The sequence below is a fragment of the Anopheles funestus genome, chromosome 2RL, assembly GCF_943734845.2.
Source record: "Anopheles funestus chromosome 2RL, idAnoFuneDA-416_04, whole genome shotgun sequence".
Taxonomy (NCBI): domain Eukaryota; kingdom Metazoa; phylum Arthropoda; class Insecta; order Diptera; family Culicidae; genus Anopheles; species Anopheles funestus.
Window position 1 is genome coordinate 49,444,979 of NC_064598.1, and position 21,859 is coordinate 49,466,837.

The 21,859-nt window shown below is 40.1% G+C and overlaps 1 protein-coding gene across 9 annotated transcripts in view; it reads right to left on the reverse strand.

Moving 5' to 3' along the window:
* Positions 1 to 21,859, reverse strand: part of LOC125775057 (fasciclin-2) — a 55,014-nt gene that overhangs the window by 14,260 nt on the left and 18,895 nt on the right. For 6 of the 9 annotated variants that reach the window (XM_049445514.1, XM_049445521.1, XM_049445517.1 and 3 more), the window contains exons 3-9: positions 7,054 to 7,228; positions 6,389 to 6,442; positions 4,000 to 4,166; positions 3,464 to 3,588; positions 3,071 to 3,366; positions 1,760 to 2,960; positions 1,478 to 1,661 (exon numbers count right to left, since the gene is read on the reverse strand). In XM_049445514.1, coding sequence (XP_049301471.1) covers positions 1,478 to 1,661; positions 1,760 to 2,960; positions 3,071 to 3,366; positions 3,464 to 3,588; positions 4,000 to 4,166; positions 6,389 to 6,442; positions 7,054 to 7,228 — 2,202 coding nt within the window. The remainder of the gene's footprint in view (positions 1 to 1,477; positions 1,662 to 1,759; positions 2,961 to 3,070; positions 3,367 to 3,463; positions 3,589 to 3,999; positions 4,167 to 6,388; positions 6,443 to 7,053; positions 7,229 to 21,859) is intronic. The other 3 variants (XM_049445520.1, XM_049445519.1, XM_049445522.1) reach the window with 1 other exon arrangement.

The following is a 21,859-nucleotide window of genomic DNA, read 5'->3' on the forward strand; positions in this document are numbered from 1 at the left end:
CTAAAGTGTATTCCTCGTTTGTTTTCCAATTGGAATTTTGAACAGTTCTTTACATTCTTACATGGTACATATTCTTGTGAATACTAGATACTAGTTGAGTGATCTAAAACATGAACAGAATCATTTCGATTGTTTCAGTTGTAATGTTTTTTTCACAAAGTACATTCGAATGTGTGTAATATTTTCGCGCCAAAAATAATGGAATTTTTGTGACATTGATCCAATCTGTTTTTTTTTCCTTTTCTCGCTTCATATGCTCTTTTTTGCATGTAAACGCGGGACTTCGGTAAGCATATCCTACTTATGTTACACTTAAATGATTCTGCCATTCAGTTGTGATCCATTGATGAGTACCTGTATATTATTAAGCTCTTATTTATAGCTGCATTCGTAAACACCAACCATTATTCTAAACTCGTACACAGTTTTGATCTACATCGATCGATAAGAATGTAGACAATTTTTTTTTGCATTTGGTGTGTAGTATTTTCGCTCATTGTTTTGTTGTAGCTTCGTTTCGTTTCCGAATCATATTTCACACAAATAAACGTCCATTTGCAACATAAAAACAAAAACCATAATAATGCAATGTAAAACCCGTAAGTTCATACAATTATATCGAGTTCAGCGCTAACTGAAATAAGCGTATTATTCTTCAAAATGGAAATAAAGAGATTCACGCATTCACAGAAGTTTGTAAGTGATCTAAAGCAAAATCTACCAAAGAATGAGTATGAAGATAGCAAGAGTAGACGACGAACTTTGAATCGTGTATTGGTTTATGTGTAACCGAATATTTTTGTTGTTTTGTTTTTCGTTGCTCACCGTACGAATATATTACACATTTGGTAAAATAAGAATATACTAACAGTTTGCTAATCGCTTAAATACTACGGCTTGTAAGAAGTAATGACGGCAAGTCTGGTCGCTTTTAAAACGGTTTAAAGTTAGGGTGAAAACCCATTTTTTCGCTAGTACAGATACATTAAAACCAGTTGTAAAATTCGTTAATTGTGAAATTCAGTAAAAATTTTCAATCAAAACGGTCTTTTAATCTACAGAAAAACAAAAAAAAAAACAAAAGTCTTACGCATGTGTCATATTATTGAGTAATTTTGGCGTAAAAAAATATCATCGAGATTCCATTTCGCAGATGTTCTTTTGAAGCAACATTCCCGTTTAAATGAGTTGATATCAATTATTGGGAACGTTTGCAAGCGTTTTGTCACTTGCCTGGGTCGCATGGCAGCGACGTAAACCAGCGAAATGATAAGTTTGCGTAACTAGCCAATGTAGTAGTATCGAAGCGATTAAACGTACACAAATCTACACACAAAATAAACAGTTAACAACAGCAAAGTAACGTCCTGAGGTGACCCAGCACGGGCAGAGAAGGGACCTCTGCTGGCAGTCGAAAAGCCACCGAAACCGGCCGGATACACGTCATAGGTTGTGCCTAGGGAATGGTCGGACTCACCTCGTGCCGTCTTCATCAGTACGTGGGCCGGCTTCGAGAAGCCGATTGCGTTGTGCGCCATCAGCTCTATCCGGTAGTAGGTGTCGGCCTGCAAGTTGCGCATTTCGTAGTTGGTCATGCGCGCTATGTCCTGCTCGATGCAGTGCTCCTCCATCTCGGTCCAGTATCCGTTCACCTTGGTACCCTAATGAAGTTGATAGATAGGGTGAACAGTGTCATTATAGTATTTTAAAATAAATTGTTTATTAATTCCTTTTTTTTTAAAGTCTGTACATCACTTACCGGACAGTATTTGATGCGATACATATCGATTGGCTCACCGTTGTCCACCGGTATGCTCCACCGCATATCGAAATGATCGGCGTACGGTGAGGTAACGATTGGATCACTGTCTTCCTCCTCGTCCTGGATGGGCGTGTGAAGGATGCGTGGCGTTTCCGGCTCTGAACGACGCGGTGTCGACTGATCCACATAAGCACCCCACTGACTGAGCCCCACGACATTCCTTGCGGCAAAGCGGAAGGAATAGGCTGTCTGTGGTCGCAAACCTTCCACTATGTACGGACTGTCGGGTGACCAGGTACGATTGAAGGCAAAGTTCCAATCACTTTGGAACTGTTCCTTCCACTGTACGGAAAACGCTGTCAGCGGCAACCCAGGTTCGACCGGCGGTGCCATAATGTCGAACGTGATCGAAGTTGCACTAACGACGCGCGGTTTTGCCTGTGGGACCGATTCCGGAATGCGAGCTTCACGCAACTCCATCAAATGCTCCGCACTGCCCAGCCTGTTGTGGGCGACACATTTGTAAGCGGTGTAGTAGCGACGATCGCGCGGCGTAACCAACAAATCACTGCGCAGTCCTTCGTTTTCGATGCGCAAGTTTTGATCGTACAGGTCTTGCACGCGTCGATCATTGAAACGCCACTCGATCGTTGCGTTCGGAATGGCTTGGGCAAAGCAGCTCAGGTTAGCCGTACGCTCCTCCCAGGTGTATACTGGCGGTAGAGCCTTCATGTGATCGAAGATTGGCCGATACTCGACGGTAATGTGACCAACTTTGAATGCCACGTCACCACGGTTTCTCGCAATACATTCGTACAACCCATCGTCGGTGGTGGCAAGCTTCGAAATGCGTAACGTACCGACCGTTTCACCCTTCTCATCGTCCGTCGACTGCTCCAAGATGATACGATCGTCACTAACCTGCAAGCCTATCGAGTATTCCTCCACCGTACCATAGCGACGGAACGTGATTTCTGGAGCAGGTCGGCCGAATGCTTTGCACACAAACACTGCCTCTTCATTTTCCGATACGGTGATGTTGATAAATTCGATTATTTTCGGACGAATCAACACGTTAAGTTTCATCACAGACTCAGAATGGCCGGCCGGATTGCGTGCGATACAGGCGTAGTTGTCATGATCCTGCTGTTCCACAGTGCTGATATCGAGCTGACCAGTGATAGAGTTGACGGAAAATCTGGTATTGTATGGATAGAATAACGAATGTAATTTAAATGATTAGATTCTATGAAAAACCTGCAGTTCAGCATTTCAGCAACGCTTTAATCGAACACAGACGGAACATACCTATCCAAGTCAGCCGCATTCTGTTGCGTTCCCTTTTTAATCCACTGGAATTCGGGCACTGGTTTGCCAGTTGCATTACACATCACCGAAAACGATTGGCCCTCGACGGCATCCATAACACGCGGCAGTCGCTGAACTTCCGGCATGATCTGCACTTCGACCCTTATCTCACGGTTCTTCAGCTCACCCGTCGACATTACCGCTGCCCGACATGTATACACACCATCATCCGCCTCGGTAATGTTTTTGATAAGCAATCCTCGGTTTTCGATCACATACCGACCGCTGGATTTAATCTGGATATAGAACGACATACACATTGGGTAAGAATACGTGCGAGGATGAGGAAGATTCGGGTGGAGGTTGAAGCAATGATATGGGCCGACAGCTTACCTGATCACCGTTGCGAAGCCAATCAACAGTTGCTGGTGGGTTTGCGGTTACTTCGCAACGTACGATGTAGTCCGTACCCATCAGAGGACGCTGGTCCGTGGGTGCATCCTTCCAGGTGATGGCCACTTTAGGTGAAACATAAACAAATGAAGAAGTTTAGCTAATTGAATTGATTTCGCAATGTAATAATAGTTATTCTCGAGTAAACAAACGTGACTAAAAAACTGTTGTCAAGAAGTGTAACAATTTACTAGAATTGAGTTTGCAAAATTCTGTCGACCCTGTTATTAGCGTGTTACAGCTCAATGAAGCAAAGAATTAATTTATTTGTACAGAACTTTACAGCAAGCGAGCAAGTTGCTGTTACCGTAGTTCCCTCCCGTGTCCTTGCGGAGCTAAGGACACGTTTCCTTAGGAGTTGAGGAAAACATTCGTATTGATTTACTAACAAGCGACAGAGCAAGGTTTTTTTGCTGTAAAAACGTTACGAATTCTTGACGACCCGACGACAGGCAGGCACGCTAAAAACCACTTACCGTAAGTTTCTACCACGACGGCCGCATTCAGCTTTTCGGTGACGGAGTACGAAGCAGCACAGAAGTACGTCCCGGCCATCGACTCCTGCAGCGAGTTAAAGATTAGCGCTAACGCCGTACCGCCCGCTATCGATTCCGTGTAGATCATCGGTGATGACTGGCCCGCTCTGTAAAAGGGCAGAGAAATTGAATTTGGTGGACACGTTATTAGAACGCACAACATTTCCCAATAGCGGAGAGTTCGTTCCCGTCATCGGTCAAGTTTTTGGCCATCGGTTAGCACGTATGAGAACTGACGTTGTAAATGGAGTGTGAGTAGGTGTGTGTTGGGAAATTGTAGCTGGTAGTGCAGACAGAGAGAGAGAGAAAGAGAAGGAAAGAGAATCCCTAAATGAAGAACGGTGACGGGTCGTTTTGCTCAGCTTTTAGTGTACATAACGTGAGCTTATACTTCTTCCTCTATCGATTGGTGTTAGGTTGCGTTCGACTATAACCGGCAGGACACAACGATATAACAAACAACCATTCACACAAAACAAACACACACACACACGCTTTCAGTTGATGAGCTAATACGTGACCATGGCTTGTAATGGAGTTTGCTGGTTTGCAATCTCGAAAACGGTGCTTCATGATTAAGGCAGGGTATTTGAAGATGGGCAATCTCCTTGCAGAGATAATGCAAAGGAGCTACACGGCAAGTACACAACCGGCAGCAGATAGCAAACACAAAATCAATCGCTTCAAACTATGCAAATTTCCTTGGTTGTTGTCGATGTACCAGTAAATCAATAATTACTAAATGCTGAAGGGGATAGCGATTGCACTTTGATATCACTTATATTACAAAACGGGAAGCTTAGGCACAATGCAACACGATAATATACTCTGTTCGCAAGCCTCTTTTGTACAAACATAATGTTGTTTGGTCATCGTTTTCTGCAAAATGTTAATTTCCAACATCTTGTACTTTGCGACGTACGTTCGTTTATCTTCCGGGCTTTGAAATTCGTGAGCAATGCTACTCGTACGCAGTAGTACCTTGCCTGATGAACTAAATGCATCAAATGCATCGGGTTTCTGAAGCAAAATTAGAGAATTGCATACTGGGTAAACAGTTGTGGGGTGTACAAACTCAACGTAACGTAATTTAGACAACGATACTTTACATGTGCGAGTCTTGTTGAAGAGATCTAGCGGAAATACAAAGTAAACGTATGTTTATCAAACCTATCTCTGACGGTTGACGATTCACTTCTTATGTGTATGGAAGTATGTAAACTTTAGCATCATCATACATTAGAAATTGCGTTTGAATAGGCTAAAACTACCCAAAAGGCTGTTGTATATTTCAAAACGATAGAGACAACACCAACCAAAAACGGCAAAACTAGTCGTTGATTGTGAAACACTCTCCAGTCAAGTCAGTAGCGTTGTTGTACTTAGTAGCTACAACGTTGGTCATTTAAATGGTCAATTGCACTACGGTGCACGGATGTTCCGTAATTGGTTGCTGCAGCTACGATAAAATGCAATCGAATTTGAGCTTTTTGTGAATGAATAACGTACAGTGATGGTGGTCCGTATGTATGTATATCGCTCTGTAGCCAACTCTCGGGACGGTGGACGACGACCGATACCGGTACGACTTTCTAGGCTGTGGCCGAAAATTAGTTTGCTGAGAAGGGAATTTGGTGCGAGATGAGTTTCGAACTAAATTAGGTTTACTCTCGGTACTCGGGTGGTTGAATAATTCCGTCCCGTGCAAAAGCCACACGTTTTATACAATGAGAAGTTATAATTAAGTTTGGTGAACAAGAGCACTGTGTTGAGATCATACACTTCACATGTGTTTTTTTAAATACACTATGTTATACACTATGATGCAGGAAAATCTGCGCTGTATCACTCATGATAGAAGAATATGCATTGAGCCACGTTCGGGAAGGGAACGAATGCAACTAAATCACATTACGCCATGTGACAACGATTAGGCAAGTATACAGCATTGCGAAAGTGCGTTTGCTACAGCGAAACTATACTTCAGTTAGAAACCAAAACATTATTAGAAAGCACAATTCAATTACAATGAGATCAACCAAATGATGGAATTAATTACGCCACAGTACGGTGTGTATGTGTGAGTGTCGGGTGAGAAGATATAATCAGTACTAGTGGTACGATGAAATTTTTAATATACTTTGCCGTAATTTGGCACAGAATAATATACACAAAAAAAAACAGATGCACAGTGATGGAGAAGAGAAAGAAATTTTGTTTTGTTAAGGGAAATTAAGAAGAAAAATCATAACTCAAACCAACTAGAATGCATGGAAGAAAACAGCAACAGGGTTCGACCATTCCTAGCTATGGTAAAACATGGACTTACTTCGTTGGAAGCTTACGACCTTTCGAATCGTACAGAGGATAGTAATAGTTCATCCTACACCGGGAATAAATCATTAAGAAAAACAAAAGTTAAACCAAAAGCACATGACAGGAACGATCGAGGATAGAGTAAAAAGATAGACTAGAAATGGATAACTATACTGATTTATTGTAGCGAGATTAAAGTCGGAAAACTTCCAAAAATTACCAAAAAATAGGAAAGGATTTAAAGTCAACTACGCAATTAAACTCCAAAAACACACTTTATTTAGCGATTTAACGAGATCTAATTCGTTGAAGTACCGGAACCAATAGCTTATTCTAAAAAAGCCTTTCAAAACACCGACACTATAGCAGTGATTTAAAAAAAAATATCATAAATTATTTTATTTTCTTGACACTAAAATCGTTAGTTGTGATGTTAGAATATTAAAAACGTATTACTCTGGCAGTAACTTATTCACTGCATCTTTACTGCACTAAATGTTACTTTCCCTTCAGCAAAACTATAATCCGCCGTTACAAACGGATTAAGTATGACACTGTAAACCCCCCAAAAAGACTTCACAAAGACGTAACACTACTGCTACTACAACGTTTTACCTAGGACAGTAGTCAGAACCATTTGCACATATTAAGTCCACGCTGCTTTTTCTTTTCACTTACGGTTTAGGTAGGATGGTCATGTTGCGGTTGTCATTCCATCTGAGATCCGAGATCAGATTAGTGTCCGGGACTTCTGGTCGACAGGTCAGCAGCAGCGAATGTCCAACCGGTTTGCGTTGTATGGAGGATGCGGGTAGAATTTTCAGTCTCGGTTGATTCTGCGAATGTGCCACTCCTGTTTTGAACAAAATGGAAAGAAAAATTATTCATTAGAAGAGAATTTTCATAAACGGAACTATTTAGTTACACTTAGGTTTATTATCACAGATTGAACTCAATTAACATTTATAAACTCCAGTTCATGATCTCTCGAGAAATTGCTACAAGTTCTTCAAATCGGTAAATCGCTCTCTCTTTCTTTGTGTTTATGTATCGAGGAACTTCCTCTTCCAGTTCCACGAAGGGATAACATCAACCACTTACTTAATTTGCACTACAGCTCTTGTTCTCCTTAAGGGTTCTTTAAGAGGCAGAGTGAAATGTTAAGAGTCTACAGGCAAAAAGGTTTATCAACTTTTCGTTCCAAACTCCAATCTCATGAAAACATGCAACAGCAGCAAGGAATTATGAATCAGCACAACATATTGCCACTGCCTCTATTACCTTACAGTAGTAGAAGTAGTAGTTCTGCTTCAAGCACCTTTCTCATCGGTAGATTGTGAAGTTAAAGTGTTTTCATGTGCCCTCCAGCAAAGCTTACAGCCACAGGGAACGAACACAAATCTAATTCACTTGTGCACCGGGACCTTTGGCAAGTAAAGTCGCAAATAATGATGCTAGTGGTACTGGCACCAATCTCTCTGTATCTCGTACTTTTGCCACAGCACACAATACGGTTGATGATTTTATGCGGTGTTAGGTTTATGACACTCGCATGTGTGTCTTTGCAATGTGAAATGCATTCAGCTTCAAGGATGCTTCCATTTGTTTGGCACGGGGCTTTGTTTGCTTGTTGCTCCTTTTTGCGAACGCTCGGAATGTCTTTGGCGGGTAGGCAAATACCGGCGTATGTCTGTTGGTAACGAGGACACTAACTAATCCTGTCTCAGCACAACGAATGTGGTATTACAAAGCGATGAAAATTCCTGGCATGGAGAAGCATTTTGCTATTTTTTTTTTAATGCTGCTGGTATTTTACATTTAAACACAACACATTAGTAAATGTACACGGATGAAGTTTTTTATATAATAACATAATAATGAAATTTTTTAAAATATTCTTTTCATATTTTTGTACTACAAAAAATTGTTCTTTATGAGGCCTTGTAAATAATATTTTAGAAAACTTTAGAAAACTCTACATAAACGTGTACAAGTGTACAAAAAATCGTTCTCTCGTACAAAGTTAATAACGACGACGTTCTCTTTTTACTACACTTTATCCAGTTATACGACCAAAGGTAACATTTGGTGAAAACCCATCAATTTAGCCCAAAAATCGTTTCAACTTTAGCGTCTATTAATTACACTTTGGTAATTTTCGGGACAACAAGCTTTCCCCGGGAAGTTTACTATTTCGCGACATCATACGAAACGGCTGCACCATATTGCACATTCCACCACGATGCCATAACGTTACCTAGATGACACATCGGTGTACTGCGTGATGCGATATTTACACTGCATTTATTATGCGCTAAAATGTGCCCTGTAAAATAGCAATAACGTTGGGCGTTGGAACCTTCTCTTTCGTAGTATTGCAATTCGCATAGGAAGTATATATTGCTTTTTTGATGAAGTTTTTTTCCCGCCCCGCTAGACATCTCGGGTCTGTTGCTAGGTTTTTATGGTGAATGCGGCTTGAAATGATAGGATGGAAAACAATTTGAACGCATAAGATAATCGTAAAGTTTGCAGATGTTTTTTTGTCGGTTCACTTTTTGCACTAGTTGAAGATGCATTTTGTGCAAAATTTAGTTACGATTTGAAGCAACAGTATGGTAAAGTGATTGTTTCTGTGTACTGGTGAACATACAACGGAATAAAGACGATCGAATAAAACTGTACATCCCGCTATATCGTCTAAACTGGGATGAGCATACGACACAGGTAGCCGATGGTGGAGAAATTTATGGTTTTACATAAAATCATGGCACCATATGGAGGACGGGCCGTGGACCATGGTGACAAAAACCGTGAGGCTACAACACAGAAGCATTTTGTAATCGTTAATCGGCAATTTCTGAGCGAGGGATTTATTTTACGAGGGATTTTGGACGCTTGGATACCCCCGGGTATTTAGTGTGACAATTAAATGGTGTTTTACGAACAAACATTAAACGGGGAGCATTCCCATTCGTAAGTGTAATAAATGAAATTTTGTTACTTTTAGGAATGATTCAAAGATGGACTAAGGGTGATTTGACTTTTAAGATCGTCAATCACATTTGGCACATTAATAAATGTTGAAGTAGTAAACTAAAAAAAAGACACAAAAAAACATTGCAAGCTAACATCGAGGACAAGCAATACCTTGTGATTGATTTTCACCCTTGGACGGTCCAATTTCGGTGACGTATTCGGTTGGCGTATTTGAGTTTAGCAAAAAAAAGCCCTATCCATATTACTATAGCATGTCATCTTCCGATTGGTTTACAACTACGATGCACCCGGTCCGTCTAGTCTAGCTCCCGGGCAATCGCAAATGTCACATGCGACCACTGAACCATACACAGATTATGAATAGCTAAACACTATGGACGCTACCGTATACCGTGAGCGATCTTGCATTTTCCACATAGAAAAATACGTCCCCATAAACCGTAAGGACGTTCGGTGACTTTCCCTAAATGTTCTATGAAAATGAAAATAGCTCTAGCGACATCGGTGACGTACACCGTTGGCCCAATCATCGGTGCTCTTTCGTTGGGTTGCGTTGATTTATAGATCACATTGCTAGTGCAGAGTGAAAAATTTGTTTTTTCCTCATTGCCACCAATATAGACGCCAGAAAAAAATAGCCAAAAATCATTGACGAGGAAATTGGAGCACCTGGTAGCTGTAGTGCTGCCGTACAATTCATGTTTGTCGTCTAGTAGTAACTAGCCAGACAAAAAAAAAAGCGAGCAAAAGTGCATCAAATTATCTTTTGCTTTTCTGCTTTATCTCAATATACGACGTACTGCAATGTCGGGACTGTACGTTATACGTTTCTACAGCCAATGTTCAATGGTCGAGTTCGTACAGCTTCCGTTCCATCTCCTTTCTACTTTCTCTTTTGCTAGATTTTTGGGCGAAAAAGCGTGTGTTCTAGTATGAAAAGCAAGCAGACATACGAGCGCGAATGGAAACGATTGAAAAGAAATTCAAACAACGATCCAGCTTCGTACTAAATTCGTTTCTAAATCCTCCATCATGTCTTACGCCATATGTAGAAGGGCGGATTTCAGCCAGAATCAAGTCACATGGGACGGCGACGAGTAGTAAATGGATGTGAAGTTCCGAAGCATTGTGCTGAGCGCAGTGGACCAGTTAAGCCGCGCTTGTGTTCTACCGCATACGATCGTTTTATTGTAAATCATTCAAGCGAATGTAAAATCTTATTGACATTTGTCCATCGCTGTGACATGCTGGTTGGAAAGAATTGACATGTGTAAAATTAAATTTTAGCCAAATGTTACACTCAAAAAGAGTGAAAAAAACCTTCTGTCGTAGTGTGTCGGAACGTAGTGGTGATTTGTGTGATCAATCAAGCTTTTGAAAGTTTGCAATAAGCAAGGACGCTGGTTGGTCAGTCGACATTGACAAGAGCTGATATGGAGGATTATCTGGTGAATCAAACCTGGAATGCTGGAGTAAAAAGAGGAATGTTACAAACCAGAGAAATGGCACATTACCGTTCCCATCGTACAGCAACGAAACAGTGCACGAAATGGAAGTGTATTAATTTTGATGTTGATCGATGACGGGTAATAATGATGGATTTGTTGCTTCCGATTCTTTTTCGCAAAATGCTCTGCACCAACTGATGCAGGATTATGTTGGTTACCGAGAAAACAAAAATGGAGACAAACGATGAAAGGATAGAAGAGGATGGAAACGATGCACAGAAGCGGATACACCGGAAAGCTCCTCTCTAATGGTGCTGACATATTACGGGACATTATTTCATGCTTCAGTAAATCCTGAGCGAGGTTACATTTTATAGCAAGTGACAGTTCAAACCTTCGTTTGTGGAGACAATCTGACAGCCAAAAGACAAAGGGATAAACAGGATAAAATGGAAGACGCTTGCCGTGGACTTGGAATGGCGGAATCCTTGAACAGCAATTTATGGTAGAATAGAACAATTCCGATGTGTCATGTAATCATCTTTTGATTGCTGTAGAAAAAAAACACTATTGCTCTCTGTATTAAAATCTATTTCAAGAGCTTTCGTAAAGTAAACATTAAATTTGTTTAAACACGCAAAATCGTACAATGCACATGTGGCCGATTTACAATAATTCTATAAAACACCAGATTCTACACCATATAATAAATCACCGCATAACAATCAATTGCACTAAATTACTCCATAATGTGTCTTAGTTTGAAATATATTGCCCACTAACATAAGCTACACTGCAGCTTTAGACGTAGTTTTGAGTAAACCAACCATAAATCACGAAACTAAAACTTTATGGTTGAGAGCGAATCTTATTTCTAAGATTTAGAACATTTCAAATTGCTATAGATAACTACAGAGTTTAGTCCATAGTTATTGATCACTTTGAAGTACATTTCGGTTGTTGTTGATCACATTAAAGATCATTGCGGTATTCATGAATGTATTCCTAGTATTTGATAATATTTTTACGAATGTTTAGCTTAAAGAATCTTGGTAAGGAATCATTAAAGTCATGAGTTGGCTCTAAAAAGGTTTATGTATCTTCATAGATTCGTATATCCTCAAAGAATTTAATCATGATTAAAAATGCTTTGCATCGATTATCTATTTCAATATTTTAAATTACAATAATAAATCATTCGAAATAATTGGTATGAAAAGCGGTTAATCAAGTAATTGGTGTTTGAAGGAGAATTATAGCAATATTTGTATTATCGCTTCTTATTTTGCGCGTCTTGGTCTTGGTCTTGGTTTGCCAATTCTTTGACTTATTTATCTGATTCTGAGCTGAATTATCCAATTATCCCATCTCATATAGATATACAATATCTGTTATCAGAAGCTTACATCATAAAAATGCGTAAAACCCTAATTGTTCAGAAATCCATGAATATTCCGAAAAGAGATTCCAAATTCTAAGATTCATTCAGATTCATGAATCTGAATCAGATCAACCAGAAAATGAATTATTTACCCAATCTGTCGAAAGTTATTTTTAAGAAATTAATAATGCCAATCGAAATTGGTGATGTCAGTTTGAATTCCAAAACCAATTATAGATTCTATGTACCTTTCACTTCGCACGTTCTTAATCAATTTCTCAAGCATCTAAAGTGATGCTAAAATTAATTTTACAACACTCGCTGCGATCCAGCAGCTTAAACAATCAATCATGAAATCAATTAAACTCACAAATGATTAATGGCAAATTTGGTCGGAAACTGAATCCATCTCTTCAAAGTGTGCTTATGATGTGTTGCGCTCGTCTCTATCAACCCACGAAATTGTGTCTGCATTGCGGAATTGTTAGTGAATAAAATATCAATTACCCAAGAAGTTGGAATCGATTATCTTAGCAGATCCGAAGATAAACAGCGGATAAATTTGAATGCAGCAAGTAATGCTGGCAAATGGTAAAATCCTGCCACGTAATCAGAACTGTGATATGCGTGTAGAACGAATTATCTTGACACACCATACCATACACCATGCCATGGAAACAGTTCCTGGAGGTGTGATATCTTACAGAACACACTGGCTAAAACTTAACTGTAGCGTATTGCACCAACTTGTCGTTAAATCGAGTGGAAACGGAACAATGAATGCAATCACACACACGAGCTCAGCACAACCTGTCGAACTAAAACACTTTATTTGCTTGCCTTCCCTGTTCTGTCGTCTTGTATGCGCAGCAATGTCGGTGCATATGCAGCTCGATACGAATTGCTCGCAATTTCAGTGGCTTCTTTTTCGTGCACGGCGTGTGGAAAATTCAATTGCGTAAGAGAACGCTGGGAAAACCCGCACTCGACATGCCTTCAGAAATACCTTCCCGAACCTTCACGCGGTACTACTGCTAGAACCGGGACATCTATTCCCAACAATTGTCTGGTTAAGTTCTTTCACTCTTCCCCTCGCTCATGGTAGGTTTCATGTAGGATTAGGTGGAACTATTTTTGTGCCGATGTGTACACGTATACAAGCGAGCAATGAGCTTTTATCGTCATAAAGAAGGTGCTTAGGAATCGGTCGTTCTATCGACCATTCACCAGCACTCGCACGGTAACACGACGTTCGTGTTTCGTTGACTCAATTTCCTGTACGACGTTCCACCGCTACTGTTCCGCCGTGCACCATTGATCCCATTGCGCCCCCATCATCAAAGGGCTTGGGCATTCCCGGGCATGTGTGCGCGTCTATTGAATGGATGCGTGTGTATCGCTTTCTTTGGAGTTATTTTCTGAGATTCACCGAGCTCAACGACCGATAATGCGGGAAATCTTTTTATCGAGAACTGCCCTACCATCCGGCAGTGACGTGGCTGTGCATCCTTCCGGACTAATGAACGTGCTCAAAGCATAAGTATGGTCGTTTCAAACGATCGGATCTGATCGGCCGGGGATGCTTCATCGTCATATTGAAGGTAGATCAGGTAGTGCACACGCTCAACGATTGAACGTTGTGTAGGCGTACCAGCTTGGGTTGGCTATTTATTTTCAGGATTAAAGCATTATGCGAGAAATTGTGTAATGAATTAGCGCATTTCAGGTACCGTTTATGGTTTCCGACTACTATTAGCCAATGCGAACAGTGGAATGACACCATCAGCAAAGGATATACGGTTGGTCCGGAGATACATTCATTAGAGAGCTATAAAAATAATAAGCCACTTCAACATTGCATCAGAATAGTACACAGGAGGCATTAAATAGAATGGCCAAAAGAACGGGTTTAGGTGAGTAATTTATGGGTTCAGAGTTTTGCATTCCCTTACTAATACATGATGGTGCAGTAGATGATACGAAAACTAAATACAACCGACAGAACAATCGATCAGTGACCACTTCATAAATTACCTTTCAAAACGGAATCCTCAAAGCCTCAAAGATTCTTTTCCGCACAGCCACCCGACATCCGGTGACGGCAAAGATAACGCCACTAATGATAACTCAATTGCTGACTGTGTTTTTACCATCACTTCCATCCGCATGTATCCACTAGTGACCATTTGCTCGTTTGAAATCGTCTTCCTTATCGGAGAAGGAATGCTTCGAATTGGCAAACGGAATGATTTTGGTTTTTCCCGATTTTCCAACATTTGCCAAAGTCATGCTACGTGACGTGTAGAACGTGAGCGGTTAGGCGGCGTAACACATCTCTGGAGGAAAGAGTGTGCTATGAGCAAGAATGATACCGGCACCGATCTATCTATAGGCCGACGCTCTATTTTGGTACTTCATTTGCCATCATCTGCCGCCGGAAGACATATTTGATGGTCGTTTCGTTCGTTTGGCTGTACGTTGGGCAGGCACAGTTTATCGGGCTTCTGTGCTACAGAGGGACCTAGGTACGAGACAGAGGTACGAGCACCGAAATGTGAGCGATTGATGGACGAAACGGACGAACCTTCCCGGTTAGCTGTTAGCTGGGAAAAGATTGACGGTTCCAGTGGGAATTCGGGGTTTCCCCCTTCATTCTTCGGCCGATGGATGGATGGAGGAGAAAGTTAATTTCATTGCAACGGACAGTAACGCTGCTCGCTAGAGAAGCTGCAGCCAAGAAACCGACCCAACCCCAAGGAAAATGATGCTGAATTACCGGTACAAACGAATCGTTTGCGCTATTTCGACGCATAGGGAAGAAAAACCATGGTACAGACGATTTTCCCAGCCTGATTCCCGTGTTTCATCAAGATTTCGGGCGGCAATTCTTCGCTCGTAAAGGAAGAGAAAAAAGAAAGTATTTGCCTTCCCTTGTGAAGTCACACCGAGATATGGTGCAAACTGCCTCACAGCTTTACACCAAACTTGCGAGAGCAACAAGGGTGGCGGGATCTCAATGCCCGCCCGGTGGAATATTTGAGGTGAAGAATTTACACGAAACGCCATGACAGAATATTTGAGGCCTTTCGGGCGGGACGGGTATGTACCGGTACCGGTCCATTGCGGGTGGTGACGACCGTGTAGCAATTGAGTACCGATGGAACAGATGCTGACGTTGATGGTTATCAATTTGGGAGCAGTGAAAGTCATGAAACCCACAAATGGCTGTCATGGAATTTGGAATGTTTAAAGCATTTCACAGGAAAAAATGTATAGCTAAGCATCTGCCACGGTAGAAGAAGTGGCTTTAAATGTAGATACATATGCATCATGAGGACAAAAGACTGTTGAGCGGAGCATCCATTACAGCCTCATATCTTAAAGGTACAGGTTTGTACATTTGTCAGGCTAATTCCCACGAAACTATTATTAAAAGAGCATGTTCTAAAATTATACTTTTTCTTTGCAAGTCCTTTTTATTGTAGATATGACAAAATTTTAATTATTATCCAAATGACGTTACAAAACCCTTGTCAGCAAAGTGGATTATTACGAAAGGATGACCGTCACTAACGGGATCATTTTTAGATAGCACAAAGCAGTTCTATTTTGAAGGAACAAAAAAAACCCGTAAAAAGGAATGGAAAATTGTGATTGACTTTTTTTTTGTGTAACGTAAAAGCTTCACAAAAGAATTTTTCTTGTCCAGTGCAGTGGGGCCTTTACGAACCTTTCTAAGCACGAAGTGCCACTCGAACTTGAGAAAGGTTACGGATATCCTAACAATGAGTTCGCATCCTTTATTCGATTTTATAGTATTACAATCAGATGCTTTATGAAAATCGTCTTTGTGCGTTAGTAATAATTTCATCGACTAGTGAATAATAAGCGTCAGTCGACCACTTTCATTCATAATTTTTTATTATTTTTTTATTATATTCTCTCGCTATCTAGTTGTTCTCTTACTCTCTATCTTTCTATTCACTTCACTCTTATTTTATGTTTTTCTATAACAGTGTTATATTTTTTCTTTTGTTTCTAGTCTAGCGTTTTACTGTTGCATTCTATACGTCTTACGTTTTGTTTTCTATTGTTCCTTTTGCAATTGTTATTTTTTAAATTTTAATTCATAATTTTCTTAGTTTTATCAATTTACTTGTAATACATCATTTTTATTGCGATTCCTCCTTCGTTATTTATTTGTTTTTTATTTCTATTTCTATCTTTTCCCCCAAGCTATCTTTCTTTCTATTTTATTTTCAATTTCTCGACTCTCATTCTTTTCTTCTCAATTTCACTCTAACTGAACATTAGTATTTGTTTTGTCCTTCGAGAATGTACTGGCACTGGGACATCTGGTGCCTGTAAAATGAAAATCATTTGCATAATGACTACCTCTCATCATCTCTTCGGTCGACGTCAAAGTAGTACACGAACAAATCGTTAAGAATGTGAAGTGGCTGATAGAAATGAGTAAAAAATCAATAATCCAAAAGAAGAGTCATTTATCTCGGATGACTTCTTGGGTATACGTCACGATGTGATTAGACATAGTTCAATGGGACAATGGTAGAGACATTTTTACAGGAAAGCTATTTGATATACATAGAAAAGAAAGCTTGAAATTTATCAAGAAAAATGATGCAAGATGATGAAAAAAATGCAGTCAGTCAGTTTGGAACAAATAATGAATTCCTTTTGAATTTTAATACATTATCCAACAGTGCTTTTGCGTGCAGAAAGAAAGCTTTCTTTTCATGGCTGTAAACTAGTCAGTGAGCTAAAAATTAAACTGGATTTAATTGTTCCCATACATCTAAGAGATAGATATATCATGGTAGATATATCATGTCTAACCGTATTCAAAATGTGGGATTTTCTCACGATATGCTAATCCACACCGTAGTGATCGTGTCTTTTCGGAGCGGATTAATTTATGTTGGGCTTATTAGAAGCTTCGTGCAAACAGGTACAGACAATACTATTTATTTACGATCATGAGCGATTAGAAGTGGAAAACCTTTTAAAGCTAGAAACATAACATTAGTGCTTAATAAATAAAGATAAAAATTAGCTATTAATACACTTTATGCAGGTTAAATTTATTATGACACGAAACGACTTAGTTCCCAATGATTGTTCCATTCCTTTCAGTTTGCTGAGTTGCTTTGTACAATAAAAGAAACATACTTTTAATATCCTGTTTCCATATGGGGAAAAGACACTGCACAGTACACCCCGCTACGATATTAACGATATTAATTAGACACTCCTGAAGTGGGCCCACGCATGACAATACAAATAGAAACGAGGCATTTTCAATTGGATGGTGTAATAAATATCGCTACTCTTCCCAGCCTCCCCGGTAACATCGCCAGTTTTGTAAGACTTGGCACGAATAAAAGTGGTCTCAATTTCACTGCATGCTTTCAACTAACCCCGTTGATGCTGCTTATTCTTTCCACGGACACATAAAATGAAACAAAACCAGCAGCAGCAGCATCACTCAAACGGGCACTAGACGACGGATCGGATACTGTCGATCGCATCGGTTGCTATTTAGCCCCGGCATAAAAGCACCGTAATATGACACCAACAAAGACGTCGTTGCGTTGTCGGTGTAGGGTTCAAGTTTTCCAACACACTTTCCGATAGATTTTCAGCACCTTCTTCACCAGCGATTGGTGCGTATTATTTCTATTCCAGCCTTCACGAGTTGCTCTCGGTACAAACAATACGCCCTGCGGTTTTGCGCACGAGGGTGGGCTAATAGTACTGTCGACTTGGTATCGGCTCACAGCAGGGAAGGTGCACAAGAACCTATATTAAGAAAACATTAATGAAAATATATCGTTCACCGTGTATCATCTATCTCGCGATGTAAAACATCACTTCCGTTGGAGAATAATAAACAAAGAGAATAAATCAATCGTCTTCAAATTGGGAAGTCGCAATACAAACGATAGTCGGGTCGCACTAAAAATGTTGTTAGATAAAATTAAAAACGAACATCGTGCCCCCTTTTGCCGCGGGTCGCTTTCAAGGCCAACAAGCTACCCTCCGTTCATTTGCCCCAAAACTACAAGCAAAATGAAATCGTAATGATATGGTTCAATTTTCTTGTTGTTTCTTATGTGTTTCTCGAGCTTTCGGAATCGACGAGACGGTGGTAACAATCGGACCCCATTTCCAATACCGAGAGATAGGCCGAGGGGCCATAAGTGATGTTATCGATAGCGAATAGGGAAAAGAAACAAACTGCTGCTACCGTTCCCGTGGGGGTCAAAGCACTGGCAGCACTGGCAGTGCCTCTTAAGATGAGCAGATATGTTTGGGTATGGTTTCCTCTTGTGCACATTCCAGTTCTGATATACACACCGTTTTGGGAGGGAGGCAAACTGTACCAACTGCTGCACAAAGGGTCTCTTTCTTTGCATCCGAATTCGGTTCCGCTTTCCATTCCATCACTAGCAGACATTCAACATATCCAGACCACTGGATCAAAGTAATTATCTCGGATAAGTGGATTAACATCGTGGGCCGTTGTTTGCAGGATTGCTTTACTGTTGCAGCTCCATTGCAGCATGTTTCTTATCGTTGCCATATAAATACATCAAATCCAGACAAAGTGCAGATTGAGATGAGAGCATCTTGTAAATATATGGTAACGATCATCTGCATTGTGTAGAACCATTTCTGGAGGGAACGTGCAGCAAAGGGTTGATTTCTAATCTAACTTTAGCAAAATGATTGCTTCCGAGTGAAGTGAGGTATGCCTTAATTTAAGCAGTTCGTTGCTCGGTTCGTAATCTCTCTTTTTTGGTGCACAAATGGAAATAAATCATTTTTCAATTAGATTTGAAACGGAGCAATCATCCAGAAGCTTATCGCTTATCTTATGCGTCACAATTTAGCAAGAAGTTGATGTCAGTTTAATATCCATTTTGATTTCACATCGTCTATCGTTTATCACAAAGAAATGAAAGAAAAAAAACAAATAGACTGAATGAATAAGCAGCATGATCAAATCATGGAACCCATATGTTTGAAAATCCCGTTCCGTGGGAAAGACATAAGAAGCAGCTGTGTCCAATCTTATTGGACGACCAATTTGAATGGTATGAAAAACATTCCCGATTTTACGCTCTTAGATATATGTGATGTTGAAGCAATAGTTGCACGAACTTCTGCATGAAAATGCCCGATGAAGCAGACAATTTTTTAAATTTTCAATTTTCTACAGTTTTTTTTTGCATGCATTTTCAACTCCAGATCTTTGAATTTTCTCGTAATTTATTTCGCACTTCGAACAATTTCGTCGCATGAAAAACCAGCAAACGACCAAATAAGAAATTCGTATTATTTTCTAAGCTGTTTTGAAACTTTGCCTTCGGATGAAACTGTTCCCCAAACGGTGGATACACATGATACTGATCCACACAGTTATTTCACACATTTTGCACGATGCTGGATCATATTTTCACTTTGTGCGCTTTAACCTTCTCGGACCCTTCTTTACCGGTTTCCTCTCGGAAGGTTTATATATGAGCACACAGCACATGTGTTGCTTCTCGATTCACTGCAAAAAATGGTAGCTTTTCGATTCAGTAGCGAAAGAAAAAATGTCGGAAAATCTGCATACGGGTTGAGTGCATATTTTCACAAATGAAGTGATGGCGAGCATATTGCGCTTATCGAAGGTTATATTGAAATTGAAGTTGATTATTGTTTTGGAAACCTGAACCATAATACGTTTTTATTCTTTATTCGAGAACAAAAAAACTTTTTATAGTGAAATATTGATTCTGATACACAAATATGAAGCCACTAATAAAATTTGGCTTTTTATTACGAGTAGCAAATGATAAGTGTTTTTAATATTTCTTAGTTATACTTTTAATTGTCCATCTTTTTACCTTACCCACACTTTCGTACCACAAAATCCGCAATCAAGCTAAAAGCGAAACATAAAACCCAAAAAATGAATATGAATATGGCAGCCAGAATTGCAAATTGTGAACCTTTCATTTGTGCGCACCTGGCCCAGGAGCTCTAACCGAAAGTAAGCTGTTATGAGTTGTCTTAATCATTTCTTGATCTTGAGCCCTGTTATATCGGCCAGTGGCCACCACACAATAGTTAAACAATCAAGAAATATCCATGGAATGTTTCTTAGCATTTTTTGACCGGTCTCGACTCATGGCGTCACGTGCAATGGACCCAAAAGCGCGCCCAGAACGCCACGAAAACACTCACGGCAAACGTTGGAGTCGGAGAGTCGCTTAACGAAGTTCTCGCATTCGTGCGGCTGCATTTGCATCCCATTTCGAGTTTAGCTTTTAGTCCTGTACCGGCGAGGCACGCAGATTGTGAATGTATATTCGGATTTTTATTCACTTATTCATAAATATTTCATGAACAGCGACGGACGGTCGTCAATATGAAATATTTATACCTTTCAGCATATTGACTTCGATGGTGATGATGGTGTAGCTTTTTTTTCGCGCACGAGTATGCGTCTGTTCTGGCGCAAAAGCACCCCTTCTTCGAGCAAGCACCATCGAGCGAGAAAAAAAACGATAAAATTTGTAAAGAAAATTCATGACGAACGTATTTTGCTTTTTTAATGCGTTCTTCAACCGATCCGCCGCGTCGTCTGTTTGCTTAAGATTGTAGACGATTAAGAGGTCGTATATTTTTCACATCGATTCTTCTTATACATACAAACGGTGTCAAAGGACGGTGACATTTGGAAAAGAATGTGACGTGACCAGAAATGCAAATTTCGACGTGTTTGAATTAGCCAAGCATGGAGTATATAGGAGTGTTGTAGAACACTCAGTAATGTATCCACTTTCTGGATCAGTGCAAGAATTTCCATTCCGTTTTCCGAGTTCAAAATAGATCATAACAGCTAACATCTGATTTAAAATTGGAGATTGCTATAAGTTTGCATTTTTAATCAATTACGAAACAATTCTTAAGTACGTCCAACTAGAGTCTCTTAGGCTCTAACGATATTACTTGGTATGTTTTCATTTTAAGAGAGGCAATTATTTCACGACAAACTCACACTTCGTACTATGAATGATGCCCTGCAGATGTCATATATAGTTTCCAAACTCCTGATCCCCATAGTCCCAGCCATAGCCCTTGGTACATTAGAGCAAAGTACACCTTCTTTATGACCGTTCTTACCTATGTGACCGTGCATGATTCCCTCAGATTTCGCGTTGACTCAGTTAAATGAAACAACATTCCACCAACGTGTGCATATGTCGAGGTACAATTTAAATCCCACATTCCAACCTTGTGCTAAGGGCTCTGACCGCTAGGAAAAAGGTACAGAAATGGAGTGCTCTAGTGGTGGAAGCGACGACGATGGCGTGTGTTTATCGGATGATTGTTTCGCGGTTGAAGTCGTTCATAAATGATTCATCGACCAATTGGCCCAGACGACGGTTGAATTGCATTGCGGGTTGACCGCAAATGAATTTGCCGCACACAAGGATTTCCTTCTCGTTTGTTTTGCTTAAGCACCACAATGAGTAAGGTTTTGCAGGGTGTTATAATTTTTAGAAGATTAATGTCACTCCCTCTTCTAATATCTAACAATTGGAGCAAAGTCTTTCGAACTTCATTTCTCGTTTTGTAG